Source organism: Cyprinodon variegatus, unplaced genomic scaffold (assembly GCF_000732505.1).
Source record: "Cyprinodon variegatus isolate N-32 unplaced genomic scaffold, C_variegatus-1.0 Scaffold193, whole genome shotgun sequence".
NCBI classification, from domain to species: domain Eukaryota; kingdom Metazoa; phylum Chordata; class Actinopteri; order Cyprinodontiformes; family Cyprinodontidae; genus Cyprinodon; species Cyprinodon variegatus.
In genome coordinates, this window is record NW_015150646.1 from 1130209 (window position 1) to 1146416 (window position 16208).

General features: G+C 33.9%; 2 protein-coding genes across 2 annotated transcripts in view; both read right to left on the bottom strand.

Moving 5' to 3' along the window:
- gps2 (G protein pathway suppressor 2) overlaps window positions 1-5748 on the bottom strand; it is an 11119-nt gene extending 5371 nt beyond the window's left edge. The window contains exons 1-5 of the mRNA XM_015379538.1: window positions 5629-5748; window positions 4621-4738; window positions 2289-2398; window positions 2065-2177; window positions 1912-1991 (exon numbers count right to left, since the gene is read on the bottom strand). Coding sequence (XP_015235024.1) covers window positions 1912-1991; window positions 2065-2177; window positions 2289-2398; window positions 4621-4714 — 397 coding nt within the window. The 5' untranslated portion in view covers window positions 4715-4738; window positions 5629-5748. The remainder of the gene's footprint in view (window positions 1-1911; window positions 1992-2064; window positions 2178-2288; window positions 2399-4620; window positions 4739-5628) is intronic.
- A 1617-nt stretch (window positions 5749-7365) lies between these two features.
- On the bottom strand, window positions 7366-11180 carry gabarap (GABA(A) receptor-associated protein). The gene is made up of 4 exons (XM_015379541.1): window positions 11091-11180; window positions 8985-9063; window positions 8782-8900; window positions 7366-8638 (listed from the first exon to the last, which is right to left on the bottom strand). Exons 1-4 carry the CDS (start codon window positions 11178-11180, stop codon window positions 8558-8560), a joined length of 369 nt encoding a protein of 122 aa, XP_015235027.1. The 3' UTR covers window positions 7366-8557.
- Between the last annotated feature and the right edge of the window lie 5028 nt (window positions 11181-16208).

Genomic DNA, 16208 nt, shown 5'->3' on the forward strand with positions numbered 1-16208 from the left:
AATCATTACAATAAAAACCTCTTGTGCAAAGTGAACCCTTCATGGATTACTTTTTTTTTTATAACCAATATAATCAGCACTGCTTATAAAAACACCTTACTAAAAATGCTGATGTTTGCCTTTTACTGGTGAGAAATATATAAAATACTGTACTAATTGTTGATAGAATGGTAAAACGTGTTTATAACGAAGGAGAATGTTAGCAGAAAGCTAATATCCGGGGTGAGTTAAACTCAGACCTGTACTTCTACTCTTTGGAGATGCAAAAATATTCCGAATGGTACTGATTTTTTTTTGTAGTTTTATAACAAAATGAATTCAAATGTAATTAAAGGTACATTTAAGAATATTGATACACATTGACACAAATCGCTTCATTTTATCTACATAATTTTTTTTATAAAAAATAAATAAATAAAAAATTAAAAGCTTTTTCAACTCAAGAGCTGACTCAAATTTCAAATGTGCTTCAGCTAAAACAGGTTGTTTTAACAGTCTATAATCTAGGGCTGCAACTAACGAATATTTTGCAAATCGATTATTCTGTCCATTTATCTATTTTTTATTAGGCGAATAATAACCGAATAGCCAAAGGTTCCTTAAAGGAGATTTTTTATTAAACGAAATCAGGTGAAACTAAAACTTTTCCAGTTGAGGAGTTCTGGATAGAGCATATTGACAGACATAGTTTATTTTTTTATCTGAAATGCAAAATGTTTTTATATTTTATTACAATTTTGATATAACTACTGCTCTAAGTGGGTCACTCTGTCAGCTAAAGGCATGTTTTAGAGTCCGGTTAACAATTAATTGATTAGTAAATTAGCTGATGATTATTTCAATAATCAACTAATCCGATCACATTTTTCAGCCCTACTATAATCCTTTAACAAGTTCACATATATTTAGAAGCCTAAATAACATTTGATAGACAGGATTTAAAGACTTAATTAAAAAGAAAATTGAAATTCATTTTTAGGCTCAAAAAATAAAAATATAAAGTTGGAAATAATTGAAAATAAGGTAAAAAAAAAAAAAATTTCTTCAACTTTTCTTCACTGGGAAGATTTTATTCATGGAAAAAAATGAAAACAGCCAAATGGTTAAACAGCTGAACACTTATTCAGCTTCATACAGTCAGAAAAACTCACCTAAAAATTCTACAGCCTCTAATAAACAAATAAAATAAAGGAAACCTGTAGGAAGTAGCGATTTTTTTCTTGCTTTCATTCACTAACAAATTAATTAGCGCATTCAGGATCCATGCCTTGGTATCATATAAAAACGCATTAGTTGCCACTTTTTCCATTTGCGATCCATTGTTAAAATTTCCTTTCATTTGTTAATACAGGTTCATATTGGTTTAACTTGAGACTTGTGTAACTTTCTTTATCACTTTTGCTAAAAATGATGAAGAGCCAGCTAATCTTTGGATTAATTTTGTTTGTAACAAATTTTGTTGAAGTTCCAAAATAAACTGACTCAGTCAAAATATACTTGTAGATCTTCTTTTAAGTAGGAAAAATGCTTTTTTTTTTTTTTTTTTTTTTCTATTTATCATTTATTTATTTTACAAGGGTTTCCAAAAATGTAATCGACCCAGTATAAATGTATTTATTCTCTTATTGTAGGTTTTTACCTTATTTTAAATCTAAAATGTAAAATACCAATGCAATTATAAAAATAAAAAAACATAAATCTTTAGTAGATATTGAGAATTGTGTAAGTTTTCTTCTTGAATAATGCAGGGAAACCAAGGAGCTAGTGGTGGACTTCCGCAGAAGCAGATCCACCCCACTGACACCACTGAACATCCAGGGAATGGACATTGAGATAGTGGACTCTTATAAGTACCTAGGTGTTCATCTGAATAACAAACTGGAATGAACTCAACACAATGAGGNATCTCACCTGGAATACTGAGGAGGTGCTGTCCTGCATGCATGGACAGACTGGGCTGGTAGCTGGCTGAGGTCAACGTTGTGATGTCACTGAAGAAGAAAATCAGAAGCTGGTGAAGCACAGACCTTAAGGCTAGAATGAATCATCCCAAATAGAGGATACCTCTGCTCCTTCCTGCGTCTCTTTTCTTCCTCATGGAGAACTTTCTTTAGCTGTAAAAAAAGCTGGTGTTTCTCTTCTTGGAGTCCCTGAAGTTTCTCCTCCATCTTCATCACCTGATGTTAAAAGAAAATAACAACATATTCATTTTACAAGATCTTTTGGAGCTTGGCCCGCAAAAAATAAATACATATATAACCAGAGAGAAGACATCAAAGATAACGCACCTGTTCCTTGGTTTCCTCTAAAGACATCCTCTCCTCAATCTCCTTTGTCCTCTTCCTCTCCTCCTCTTCCTTCAGCTTCTGCTCCATCATTTTGTCAACCTCCTCTTCCTCTGAAAAATAGAACAATTTCAGAATCATTACAATAAAAACCTCTTGTGCAAAGTGAACCCTTCACGGATTACTTTTTTTTTTTATAACCGATATAATCACCACTGCTTATTGTATTGTATTGTATTGCCTTACATAATTGTGGCTAAAAATACTGATGTTTGCTTATACCGGTGAGAAAATATTTAAAATACTGTATTAATTGTTGATAGAATGGTAAAATGTGATTTAAAAATTTTTTTTATTTTTTAAATCTTAAGTGCAAAATGTTTTTATATTTTCTTACAATTTTGATATAACTACTCCTTCATATTTTTGTTTAAATTGAGACTTGTTTAATTTTCTTCTTCACTTTAGCTAAAAATGATGAAGAGCCAGCTAATCTTTGGAAAACAGATATACTAACTAAAGCGGGTTAGGATTTTCAAATTTTGTTAAAGTTCCAAAATAAACTGACTCAGTCAAAATATACTTTCAGATCTTTTTTTTTTAAGTAGGAAAAATGCTTTTTGTTTTTTTCTATTTATAATTTATTTATTGTAAAAATGTTTCCAAAAATGTAATCGACCCAGTATAAATGTATTTATTCTCTTATTGTAGGTTTTTAACCTTTATCTTAAATCTAAAATTTGAAATACCAATGCAATTGTAAAAATAAAAAGACAAATCTTTATTAGATATTGAGACTTGTGTAAATTTTCTTCCTGAATAATGCATGAAAAACCAAGGAGCTAGTGGTGGACTTCCGCAGAGGCAGATCCATCCCACTGACACCACTGAACATCCAGGGAATGGACATTGAGACAGTGGACTCTTATAAGTACCTAGGTGTTCATCTGAATAACAAACTGGAATGAACTCAACACAATGAGGTTCTGTATAAGAAAAGCAGAGCAGACTCTTCCTGCTGAGGAGACTTTGGTCTGTTGGAGTGAGGGGCACTACTGAAGACCTTCTATGACTCTGTTGTGGCATCAGCCATCTTCTATAGAGCTGGCTGTTGGTGCAGTGGCTTATCTGTAGCTGAGAGAAAGCAGCTGGATAAGCTGATCAGGAAGGCCAGCTCTGTGATTGGTTGCCATCGACTCAGTGCAGAAGGTGGGAAACAAAAGGACCCTTACTAAAGTAACATCCCTGTAGGATAATGTCTCCCACCTCACGCAAGAAGCTGTTGCTGAACTGAAAAGCTCCTTCAGTGACAGACTGCTGCACCCTAAATGCACCAGAGAGCATTATCACAGATCCTTCCTCCCAGCAGCTGGAAGACTTTATAACCATCAATTTTCCCAACAACCTCAAGAAGTTGTTACATTCATGCTGATTTTTGCACAGTTTCTGTGTTAGTCAGTTAAATAACATGCTGCTGTCATTTCATTCTCTTTTTTTCTCTGGTGTTACTGCTACTTTCCATATATCCATTACTGTAAAAACATGCACAGCTGTAACTGATTTTTATTCTCCAGATAGAGGTTATTATAATGTAAAAACAACGTACAGTACTATACTCTGTTTTATTTTCCTATCTGTCATTTTTCTAGGGTGCACGTTGTGTGACCACTTCTACAATAACCTTTGCTGCCGTAAACACCACAATTTCCCCACTGTGGGACAATAAATGAATTTTCTATTCTATTCTATGTTTAGCAACACTATGGTATACATATATATATATATATATATATATATATATATATATATATATATATCTATATATATATATATTTTTTTTTTTTTTTTAAGGTCAAATAATGGACTGAATATAAAAATGGCACTTTGGATTGTAAAGGTTTCAGACTCCTTGGCTAGACCAATGAAAAAATAATTATCGACCTTAAAAAAAAGAAAATACAACCCCATGTCTATCGATCTCTAATAGGAAGGGTCCAGCACAAAATTTAACTGGTTTTGAAACCAGCCAAATAAAGGTCTTAATTCGTACATGTAAAGACTGCAGTCAAAGCTTCAGAAATCCCATATTGCTGTTGAGACAAGTATTTAAAAGGGTTTTGGAATGAGAAAGTATTGACCTATTTTACAGGAAGGTTCCTTCTACAATACATATATCAACTTTCTTCAATGCTTACAATCCTGGCTTAATTGTTTCAGTGAATGCTCCATGTGCACTTTTCAGTAGACGCTTCTCCAGTCATCTGACATGTTGTTGCAACTTTTGGTTCTGCAATGGTTCTCCAACCAGCATAGCTCCATACTAATTTATTTTTACCTTGTCTCTTGCGCTCCCTCTCCCTCATAATATGCTTGTGCAGGGCTCTGGCCATCGCATTGGACAGCTTGGGTCTCTCCAGCAGGGCGGGCATGGTGACAGGCAGTGGAGGGGCCAGCTGTAAATACAGCAAAACAACATTACTGTATTTTGATGTACTAAAAGTATGGCTTGTCATTGGTGAGCTGTGGAGGAAATTAGACAAAAAAAGCACACATCCCAAATGGTTTAGTGGTTAGGATCTGTTGTCTATAACTATTACACCCACCTAGAATAGGGTGCAGCACATTTTTTATTGGAAATGCGCAATCATAACTGCATAAATGCCTACTACACATCAATTATGTAAATCCTTATCCATTTATTAGTGTATCTATTAATGTTTTTTACTGTCTGTGACTATTGTGTCTCCATACTCTTCTAAAATCATGTTGCTAACTATGTGAATTTCTCTATGCAATTTATATCCTTCTAATAAGGCAGTTTTAAGTACAAAAGGAGTTTCATTTCAGTCCTGGTATAATATGTAATAGAAAAAGCTATAAATGTGAACTATACTGTTAACTTTGTAATAACTTCGTCATTAATAAAAGTTCGGTTTAATAATAGTTCAGTTTAACTAATACTCTTTTTATCATTATCATTACTCAAACATGACATTGTATGTATGGTAGAGGCTAAAGGCAAACTGACAAACTGGTAAATGCTCAGAAAGCCTGGCTAAAATGCGGCGATGAGCTACATGCTAAGCTAACACTGCACGCACCGGTTGTAATCAGTTACAAAAGCACATAATTAAAAGAGGGGCGTTTAAAATACAGCCAATTGCTTTTAATTAGTATCATAAGTATGTTTGATGTATGACGCTTTCCTTCAACGGAAAGAAAAAGGGAATATATTTTTTGTAGAGGTGCTAGCTAGCTGCGAAGCTACGTAGCCCCTCTGATAGTGTCGCATCTATTTGACCTCAGTTTTAAAGAGCACAAAAATAATAAAAAAAATACTTACTTTTGTCGTTTTGCAATGCGTTTGATGAGAACCTAGATGTCAATTGTTTTTAGCGTTTCAAAGCGGAAATAGTATAAAATCCACTTCTTCTTCTTTTCTTCTTTCAAACAGTTGGTAACGGCACCGTGGCGCTTAGCGCCCCCTACAGAGCCATAAGTGTATGGCAGTGCACGCACAGCTGAATGTCTTAGTTGATCTTAGTTGGGCAACTTTCACTTTTTTTTTTTTTAAACATAATCACAAAAATAGACTTATAAGACAGTTTGCAATATACCTAATGGTGGAATAACATTCTATATTTACTATACTTCTTTTTGTTCAGCAAATATGACACCTCAAGTATAAATGATTTAGTGATTTTGGGAAAATAATTACATTCCACTTTGGTACCAGCGTTTCATCTCAGTGTGTGTCTGTTTTTTTTTCTTATAGAATTTTAAGTTATAACACAATGTCCAAGATACCATATCCCTAAATCACATGAATAAGAGCAAAAATATATTTTTCCCCCTAAAATTCATGCCGCTCTGTGTTTTTCTTTCACTTATATATGGCTTATAGACAAATGTGTGTGTGACCAGGAAGGCTGTGTTTAACAATCAGTTTTGCTTTAATTTCAATTCAGTTTATTTATATAGTTCCAATTCGCAACCAACTTGTAGCGATAGTGGAGTGGAAAAACTCCCTTCACCAATTCACAACACGTCATCTCAAAGCACTTTATAATTCAACCAGATCATCCTGTCAAATTGATTCAAAGTTTTCTATTTAAGGAAAACCAGCTGATTGTATTGACTCATTGACTTGAAGGCAATCCCTCACATCAGGCATTCCTTTGGCGACAGTGGAGAGGAAAAACTCCCTTTGAACAGGAAGAAACCTCCAGCAGAACCAGGCTCAGTGTGAGCGGCCATCTGCCGAGGTCGACTGGGGTTCAAGGAGACAGAAGCAGAGGTATTGCTTTAGTCAGGCAACATTTTCCTTTCACTAATTAGCCCTCCTCCAAGTGGAAATTCTGGTTTAAGAGTAAATTCTTGGATATAAACAGGGAGAGTGGTGGTTGTAAACTAAATTTACCGGGGGGGAAGGGCTTTTTTTTCATAGGTCATAGATACATAACAAAAATATCAAATACCAAAAAAGAAACAGGGGAAGAAAGTATAGTTCAGGATATTAATGTAAGCCACAAACCCTAGTTTGCAGATTCCTGATCTATCAAATGAAAAGGTTGTTCCTATTTTAATACAACTGAAGCTTAAAGCTAGGTGTAATCTTTAAATAATTGCCAAAGTATATCGTAAACACAAAATATCAAGTTGGTCAAAGGGTGGTCAGTTTATCATAAGAAATTTAGTATTACACTAAAAACCAATCCTGAGTAAAACTTTGTCAAAATAACAGAATTTTCCTTTAATTTCAGTACATGAAATGATCTGCCAAAGGAAACCATTTTTGCCATTATAATACATTTTGATATGAAGCACTTGTAATAATGGAGTTTCTTTATTTTAAATGTAAATTTGGAAAAATACACTCAAGCGAAGAAAAAAATGTTTGTTCTAAGTGGCACTGGCCCACATTTTGCCACTCTGGGTCCTTGGCCTCTAAATGCTCCCTGCAAAGCACAATGGTGGTTTAAATGAAGACAATTTTTATTGCCTTACAACAAGAACATTGTCAGAATTCATTTTTCCGTTTAGACCCTTTTAAGATAAAATCTGGATCAGTAGTGAAGAATTCATTGTGATTAAAGCAATTATTTAATATTAATGCTACAACAAAGTTAACAGATGTTCTTTCTAACCCTAACCCTTTCACTTTCGCAATTGGCTCAGATCTGCTAATTAGTGCAGCACTTACTATTGTATGGTCTGGATGATAAACACTAGATTGCAGCAAAACATCTTACAGCTGTTAAGATTTAGAGCCTGCTTAACCTCCATCATTCATCCCACTTGGCATCAAGACCAAAATGAAAAAAAACAAGAAGAGGGACTCATTACTCCAGCAAGTAAATATAGAAACATCTAAACCGGGGTTTAAAAGTCTGCCATTTCTTTCAAATTAAATTCAATAAAGAAACAAGAATTGAGTTTCATTACATTTTTATCACGTATGGTAATGGAGAGAAATAGCCAGTAATGTAGCCGTATACAGAGTTTAAACTGTTTCCATTAAAAAAAAGAAACTTTAAAAAAAAAGAAGAAATTGCGCTCGGCTTTACAATACCTTTAGAAAGTAAGCAACCTAAAATGAACATTAACAACATTAATCATAGAAGCAGCCAACAAAACAGTCATACCACTGAAAGCAGAGGATGATTGTGTAGTCTGAATTCTATCTTACTCCTACGATCAGATGCAGGATGGTACATTATATACTCTCACATTTTTATTAGCGCGCGGAATTAAAGGACAACTTCACTGTTTCAGAATTTCTTACTTAAAACGCTGATGGGAAACTTATCCTTTCACACCATCAGAAAAAATTTATCCTAACCTAAACTCAGAACACCTTTATACCAAGCAGGTTGACTAAAACTGGGCGTTACTATTATCATCAACATAATCCGCCCTCCTTCCTTTACACTTGATGCAACCACAATAACAGCTGCATTCTAAGATTATTAGATCCATTCCTTTCCACTTTCTACCATCAAACTAATCAGTTATGACGCTAGAAAAAAAAGAACTGGCAAAGTGGCCACAGAATTAGAATAGCTATTGAACAGTGGAGGAAATACAATTCAGACTGCAGAATAATAAAGACACATTCACTGAGAATGCAGTGATGTATTGTAGAGATGAAAGTGCAACTGACATGTTTATTCTGGGAAGTCTAGGCTGCAGAGCTGGATTTAATATTTAATATTTAAATGAATGAATAGATGGTGGAGGTCCGGGGAAGATGGGAAGTGGTGGAAAGGAGATCAGATTTCCCTTTGGCTGCTCCCATACACGCTCTCATCACTGTAGGCAATGTAGAGGAAAAAGTCCTCTTCGTGATGCTCCTGAGGAGAAAAAAAAAGAAAAAAAACAGAAAGAAATCACATGTTTAAATGTTGTTCAAAAATGTGATGGGTTTATTTAATTTAAACGGGACAATAGAATGAAGATGTGTTCATTGAGTCACAAAACATGTGGTGAGTCTTGCCTGATACAACAGGCCCATGGTGGCAGAGGTGGGTGGAATGACGTTGTTTACAAAGAAGAAGAGAGCATCCTCAGCTCGCAAGTGGATTCTTTTCCGGATTAGGAAGTAAAACTGGCCCACTGTTGGAGAAAAAAAACATAAAAGAATATAAGATTGTTGAAACCACAAATCTAACTCATGCGCAGCTTAAGCGCAGTGATTACCTGTCAAGTCAGAGGGGACAAGGTACTTCTTCTTATCCAGATCTCCTATTCTGGCTTTAGGAGCCTTTTCCACAATAACCTAAAGAAGCAAAGGAAAAAAATAACTTGCACAACATGTTCTTAATCAATGAATCATCACTTCACCACTGAGCAGAGTGTTTACAAAGTACTTTGACCACAGGTTTAAAAAAAAAAAAGGATCTGAGAATGACCAAACATGTGGTCAGGCAAGGTTTCAAATAATCTAAATACAGGTTGTTGACGGTAGCTAAGGTTGACAACCAGAAAGAGACATATTTATCAAAAATATCCCAAATATTTTTAATCTGGCATCAACTGATTCTTAAATAAGTTTAATTATAAATAAATCCACCCTACAGAATAGTTATTTGAAAGACTCCAAATATATAACACTCGATGAAAGCAGTTCGCTTTTCACGGCGGGTGTGATGTGGTTAGAATGAACGTTAATTAAAAGTTTGTAGCTGTAGTTGTGCTTAAACCACAGGATGTGCAGCTTTGTTTATTAGCTTCCCTGTTTTAGGAAAGCAGTCATTTTATGTCCTTTTTTTGAGATACAGAGTTGAGAACTTTCATTGATACCATAGAAGTACCCAAAATGTTGTTTTCTATCCTTTCTTTGTACCGGTTAGTGACATAGCTAACAGAAAACAGCTAATTGTTAAAAGTTTTTGTTCTAAAAATATTTGGTTAATCTAAAAACAAGCAGAGCTTCCTTATAAAAAAAATTATATGTATGGAAATAAACCAAAAATTCAGGTAATATAAAAAAAAAATCTAGGTTGAATATGTATGCATATCTTCTTTAAGAAGCCTGCTTGTCTGTGCAGCAGCTTATCACCAAAACAAATAAAGCTTTTTTTTCTGATTTGAAAAAAAATTCAAAATTTTAAAGTACTTTAAAAAAATCCCTTAGATTGTTAAAGCAGGCTACATCCTGTGGTGTTTCTTACGCTAAAAACATTGTATTCTCTAGTAGAGGAGAATAACTCAATTAACTGACACTTTTAAAAACTATTGAACATTTATTGAAGTGTTTACTAAACATACCCAAGCAATTTCTAAAGCAATCATACATTTTGTAATTTTATAACCTAAACATGCTTTTTTTGTATTCTTTGACAATAACTACTATTCACCAAATATAACTTTTGTGCGTTTCTTGTTTGTTACCTTAATATTTGATTTATGATAAATTGTTTAACAGAAGCTCAAGTACTTGACAACCACACTGTGATCTGGTACCTGGCTTCATGTTATACTAAGTATAGCATAAGTCCGGTTAATTCAAATGTTTTCTTCACCCCAATCCAAAGAGCCCACAAGAACCTATCCTGGCAAAACTTTAATTATTAATTATTCTACAGAAATTTATCATCTGCAGCTAAACTGTACTTAATCGATATGTCAAATATGACATTAAATAATGGACTGGTCTACATATATATATATATATATATATATATATATATATATATATATATATATATATATACTATTACATGCCACCAGAATGATATGAGAAACTAGACTTTAGGATCTAATGTAAAATTCCGGATAATCTATTAAGGGTCATCTGAAGCTTTTAACCTGATCTTCCTGTTCGGTTAGGATTAGTTTAAAAAAGAGCAGACAAGTAGACAATAGAACCTAATGTATATCAAAAAAGACAAAAAAGCTTTAACATACCTTTTATGAGAAAAAATAAAATACAATCTTTACATGTAAATACTTAATTAAACACAAAGTTCAGACTTAAATAAACTATGTTAGCTTACTGGCAATTTTACTGCGATATGATTATTTAAAAGTATAAATACACGAAAATAAAGCGGAATTACAGGAAGCTAGCTTGACAACCTGGCCTGTTAACTGAGATAACCTTTATCGTCTCAGGCTATCCACCGTGTTTACTACCATGGCAGTCAAAAAGTGACTTAGCTGCCAATAGAAATATGTTTAAGTCGCTTTGTCTGTCCATTAAATGTTTTGTTTTTTTATTCGCATCTTTAAAAGGTCTACATCTTAAATACACCCGTGTCCTCCGTCACACGGAGCAGTAAAGCTACCATGTTAGCCACTTACTGGAACCCTGTCCGGGTACTTCTTCCTTATTTTCTCGCCCTCAGACCGCCTCTTCTCGAATGGATGCTCCTCTTTGTATTGAAACTTCATTGTTGAAAGAGTTGACAGACGACAAGTCGGCCACTCAATGTTTAAAACCGACTAGTGTTTACCGTTCAAAGAATCAACTCGAAGCTCTGACACAAACACACTCAATGCTAGCTAGCTTTAGCCCGTCACAGCAGTTTTTTTCCAGTGGCGCAGGGATACAATAACAAAAATGACGTATGAGAGGAATCTAGTTCGTAGGGTGTAACTCAGTATGTCGTCTTGCCAATAAAACCGACAGTCAGTAAAATTTAACTATTAATTTTGTGGTTTGATACAATTAAATGAGATTTTGTGTTCACTGAAAAGTTTTTCAAGGTACTATTTTATTTTTAGTGAACCAACGCGCATATAGACATGAGGCGGGGCGGTGATGTGGACTGTCCTTGTCATATGACCGAGGCCCAACAACAACAACAGCAGCAGCAGCAGCAGCAGAGGAGGAAACTTCAACAACATCCTGCCTGTCGCCTTTTACTGTTGGTTTTATTATGAATTACGCTGTGAACTGTCAGGAATAAAAGGCATTTTATTTAAACGACTCCTTCCTTATTTGATTTTACTAAAGTAAATTTTAATAAACGCTCTATAATTGAAAATTTGCTGATTAAGGTGCCATTACAGCAAAAGGTGTATTATATATAGAGCTGAAAGAAGTAATTAGATTAATTGTGATTAATATATTATTGAAATAATCTTCAATTAATTTAGCAATTATTTAATTATTAACTGGAGTATACTCTAAAACCTCCCTTTAGCTGACAGAGCAACCCACTTAGAGCAGTTATCATATCAAAATTGTAAAAAAAAAATAAATAATAAATAAATAAATATATATATATATATATATATATAAACATTTTGCATTGAAGATAAAAATTTTATTCCAGGCTTCTAAAAATCAATTCAGGCTTCTAAATATATGTGAACTTGTTAAAGGATTATAGGGCTGAACAATGTAATCGGATTAATTGATTGATGAATTGACTGAAATAATCATCAACTAATTTAGTAATCGATAAATCGTTAACTGGAGTATAGAGTCTCAAAAACATGTCTTTATTTATAAGCAACCCATTTAGAGCTGTGATTATAACAAGATAGTGAAAAATATATAAACATTTTGCATTTAAGGTAAAAAAAAAGAAAAGAAAATGTATATATATATATATATATATATATATATATATATATATATATATATATATATATATATATATACCTTTGTCGATATGCTCTATCCAGGACTTCTCAAGTGGAAAAGTTTTAGTTTAACCTGGTTTGCGTTCATAAAAAATCTCCTTTGGGGAATCTTTGGCTATCCGATTATTTATCGAAAAAAAATGATTGACAGATTAATCAGTTTGCAAAATAATCGTTAGCTGCAGCCCTAATAATAACAAAAACAATTATGTAACTGGGATGCGAGAGAGATAAGTAAACAATCATCTCTTCATTTGTTGACAGTACAGCCATGTCATGCCAAACATGCCTTTAGCTGACAGAGCGACCCACTTAGAGCAGTAGGTATATCAAAATTGTAAGAAAATATTAAAACATTTTGCATTTAAGATAAAATATATTACGTCTGTCAATATTCTCTATCCAGAACTCCTCAAATGGAAACGTTTCTCTTGTTTTAATATGGTAAAAAAATCTACTTTAAGGAACCTTTGGCAACCCGATTATTTATCGATTCATCAAAAAAATTATTGACAGATTCATTGATTTGCTAAATAATCGTTAGTTGCTGCCCTAATTATATTTTGCCAACATTCCTTATTTCTACACTTGCTCAAATGAATACAAGCCCTAAGTGATGCAATAATGTGATGGACAGTTACTGGGTTTTTGAAACTTACATTATAGACCCTTTTTTTATTTAATACTAATCAAATTAAAAGATTCATTATATTTGTCAGAACCAGACTTCAACTATTGAAGCCAATTTCTTAAAGCCTATGTCAACTTAATGCAAAAGGGAATTTCCATGACTCACCATGCTCATGTGACTTCCCTGTGACAGGTAGAAGAGATTTTCAAAAAAAAAAAAAAAATCCATTGTTGGTTAAAAGTGAAACCACTGATCTAGTTAAAACCAGACTTACAGTTTAAGATTTGATCCTGATAGTTATTTGATCCCTTCTGTTCTTAAAATATCTGGATGAGAACCTTGTGTCAAATATTTACTCATAACATCCTGTCCTGTGCCTTTAAATAATTCTAAGATTCAATTCAGTTTATTTATATATCACCAATTCACAACACGTCATCTCAAGGCACTATACAATTCAACCAGATCCTCCTATCAAATTGATTCAAAGTTTTCTATTTAAGGAAAACCAGCTGTTTGCGTCGACTTAATGACTCGAAGGCAATCCCTCACATCAAGCATGCTTGTGGTGATAGTGGAGAGGAAAAACTCTTATTGAACAGGAATAAACCTCTAGCAGAACCAGGCTCAGTGTTAGCAGCCATCTACCGCGGCCGACTGGGGTTCAAGGAGACAGAAGCAGTGATTAAAAAAAAAAAAAAGCAGCTGTAAACCAGCTCCACAGGCGGCCCTCGTACAGGAAACACCAAAAAGGCACTAGATTTTCTTTCATCGTTTCATATCCAGACACATTAGAGTGTTAACATCACTGATGTTATTTAAAAAGCCTTAACATAATAGTAAAACAAACAAAAAGAAGATTAAAAATATATTTATTATAGAAAAAATTAAATAATAAAAACACTTTCTTAAACAATATTATATTAAATGTGGTTTGTGATTCTGTTTTATACTAAAAGGTTTTTTCCTTTACATAGAGCTTGTCTAGTTTACTGAACTAATTTCTGGTCTCCTTTAACACTCAGCCCTAATAAATGTGTCCTAAATTATCCTTGACAAAATTAAAATTATGTAATAATTTAATTAATTTATCTACTTTTTAAAATTCCAACAATTTGCTTGTTTAACATCTAAAATATTTTAACAATACCAAAACAGCATGGATCTAGCAGGTTTTAGGTCTACGAAGTGGTGTGTCTATTTACTGTGGGGTATGTTTTGATAATTCAGAATTGTCAGCTGTGATGCAGTAAATAAAAGACAAAGGACATCAACTGCTCCTCACTTATCCACCCTTGTAAACTTTTGCAGTTTTGGTTATTTTGTAACCAACTTTCTTGGGTTGAGAGACTAAGCATTGGGCTACTGGGCTACCTCACACAGGAGCATTTCATACATGCTTTTACAATCTTGATTTACAGTCAATTCCTACAATTCATTAGTGCTCTTCTGTAAGAAAATGTTTTATAATTGAAACATTGAATTTTGACCAGCAACTTAGAGGGAGAATCATAATCTATCTTATCTTTCAGAAATAAAGTAGTCTGAATTAGAGCAGGAACCAAAATAAATGGAAATGGGTGTAAATCAATTCTTTATAGAATGCATTTATATTATACATTAGATTTGGATTTCTATGTCCATATCCATAATTTGAAAAATGTTTTACCCAAAGAATAAAAGGATGACGTGTGGTACAAGTCCTTGAGTATGAAATAGTTAATTTAGAGCTAAGAAACTGAAGAAGGAAAAGTCAAAACAGCAGTGCATTCTTCAGAAATGAGAGTACAAACTAGAGAAGGGGTCTATTTGACCCAGAGTCTTATATTTATTATCTTACAGGGGGTTTACATTTTTATCATTTTGAACAAGGGATAAAGCCTAGAAATGGTGCAAACTTTTTTTCTCACTTATGAAAAAAAAAGTGTAGAATGTAGATTTAGGACATTATATCCTTTAATATCTACTCTTATCCCCCTGAATTATCTAAACAGTATAATAATTATTGAACTTTATTGATTTCACATAGGAGAAATTTACCTCTTCATTTAACCCATTCCCTTTGGGAGCAGTGGGCTGCCATTGTGTGGCGCCCTGGGAGCAATACGACACTTGTAGTTGCCAGCTACAGCATCCTTTTGTGAGATTTTTCAAGTGTTTCCTGCATCTCTTGCTTATTTCAAACTATTTCTTCAGCAACTTAAGTTGTAGAATTGCGCTGCTTAAGGTGGCTGTACATTGGAGTAGCGCTGCTAGCTTGACTCTGATATTCTTTTTTATGGGCACTTTGGTTTCTTCATTTGTTGCTACTTATTTTGTGTCTACTTGTTTTTGGATACTCGTTATGATAGGTAACCACAGCAACCATAGCAAGTTGATTTTTTTTTACACCCAAGAGCAGCTAATTAAGATCACTAAAGCTAAAATAATACATCAACTAATTCTGCAAGTACCAACTGACTTGAAAAGGAGGCACCAGGGATGCAGAGCCAGAGCAAGTCCATGATAGAGGAACAAGAAATGTAAACAATTTCTTCCATCAATCATCATGGGCAATGTGAGATCTTTAGGAAACAAAAATTTCAAGCCCTAGCAAGATCCCAGCCAGAAAATCGGCAATGCAGCATTGCGTTTTCCTGAAATGTGGCTACAAGATCATGTCTCGGATTCCAGCATCTCTCAGGCTTTCTGACCATAAGAGCAGATAGAGATTTAAAGAAGACTGGAAAATTCAAAGGAGATGGGATGGCAGTGCTTGTGAATAACAGATGGTGTCATCCAGGACATGTTACTGTGAAGATTCACTGCATCCAAGATATTGAACTGTTGGTTGTTGGCTTTCAACCATATTATTTGCCTAGTTTACCAGTGTTCTCTTAGTAAAGTTTACAATCCACCTTCTGCCGTTGCCAATACTGCATGTGATGTAATCAGTTCTGTTGTTGCTTAGCTATGGACACAATAGCCGAATCCACTTTTAGCAATAACTGGTGATTTTAATTACACCTAACTCTCTGCTACATTACCAACATTCCAACAGTTTGCTGTACCACAGAAAACTAAACTTTGTACTTGTTTTATGGAAATGTCAAGGACACCTCTACATCACGGAAGTACGACTGCTTCTTGGAAAATCGGATCAAAATCTTGTTTTTTGTCAGGGTATAAGCCACTTTATAAGAGACAACCTGAATTAA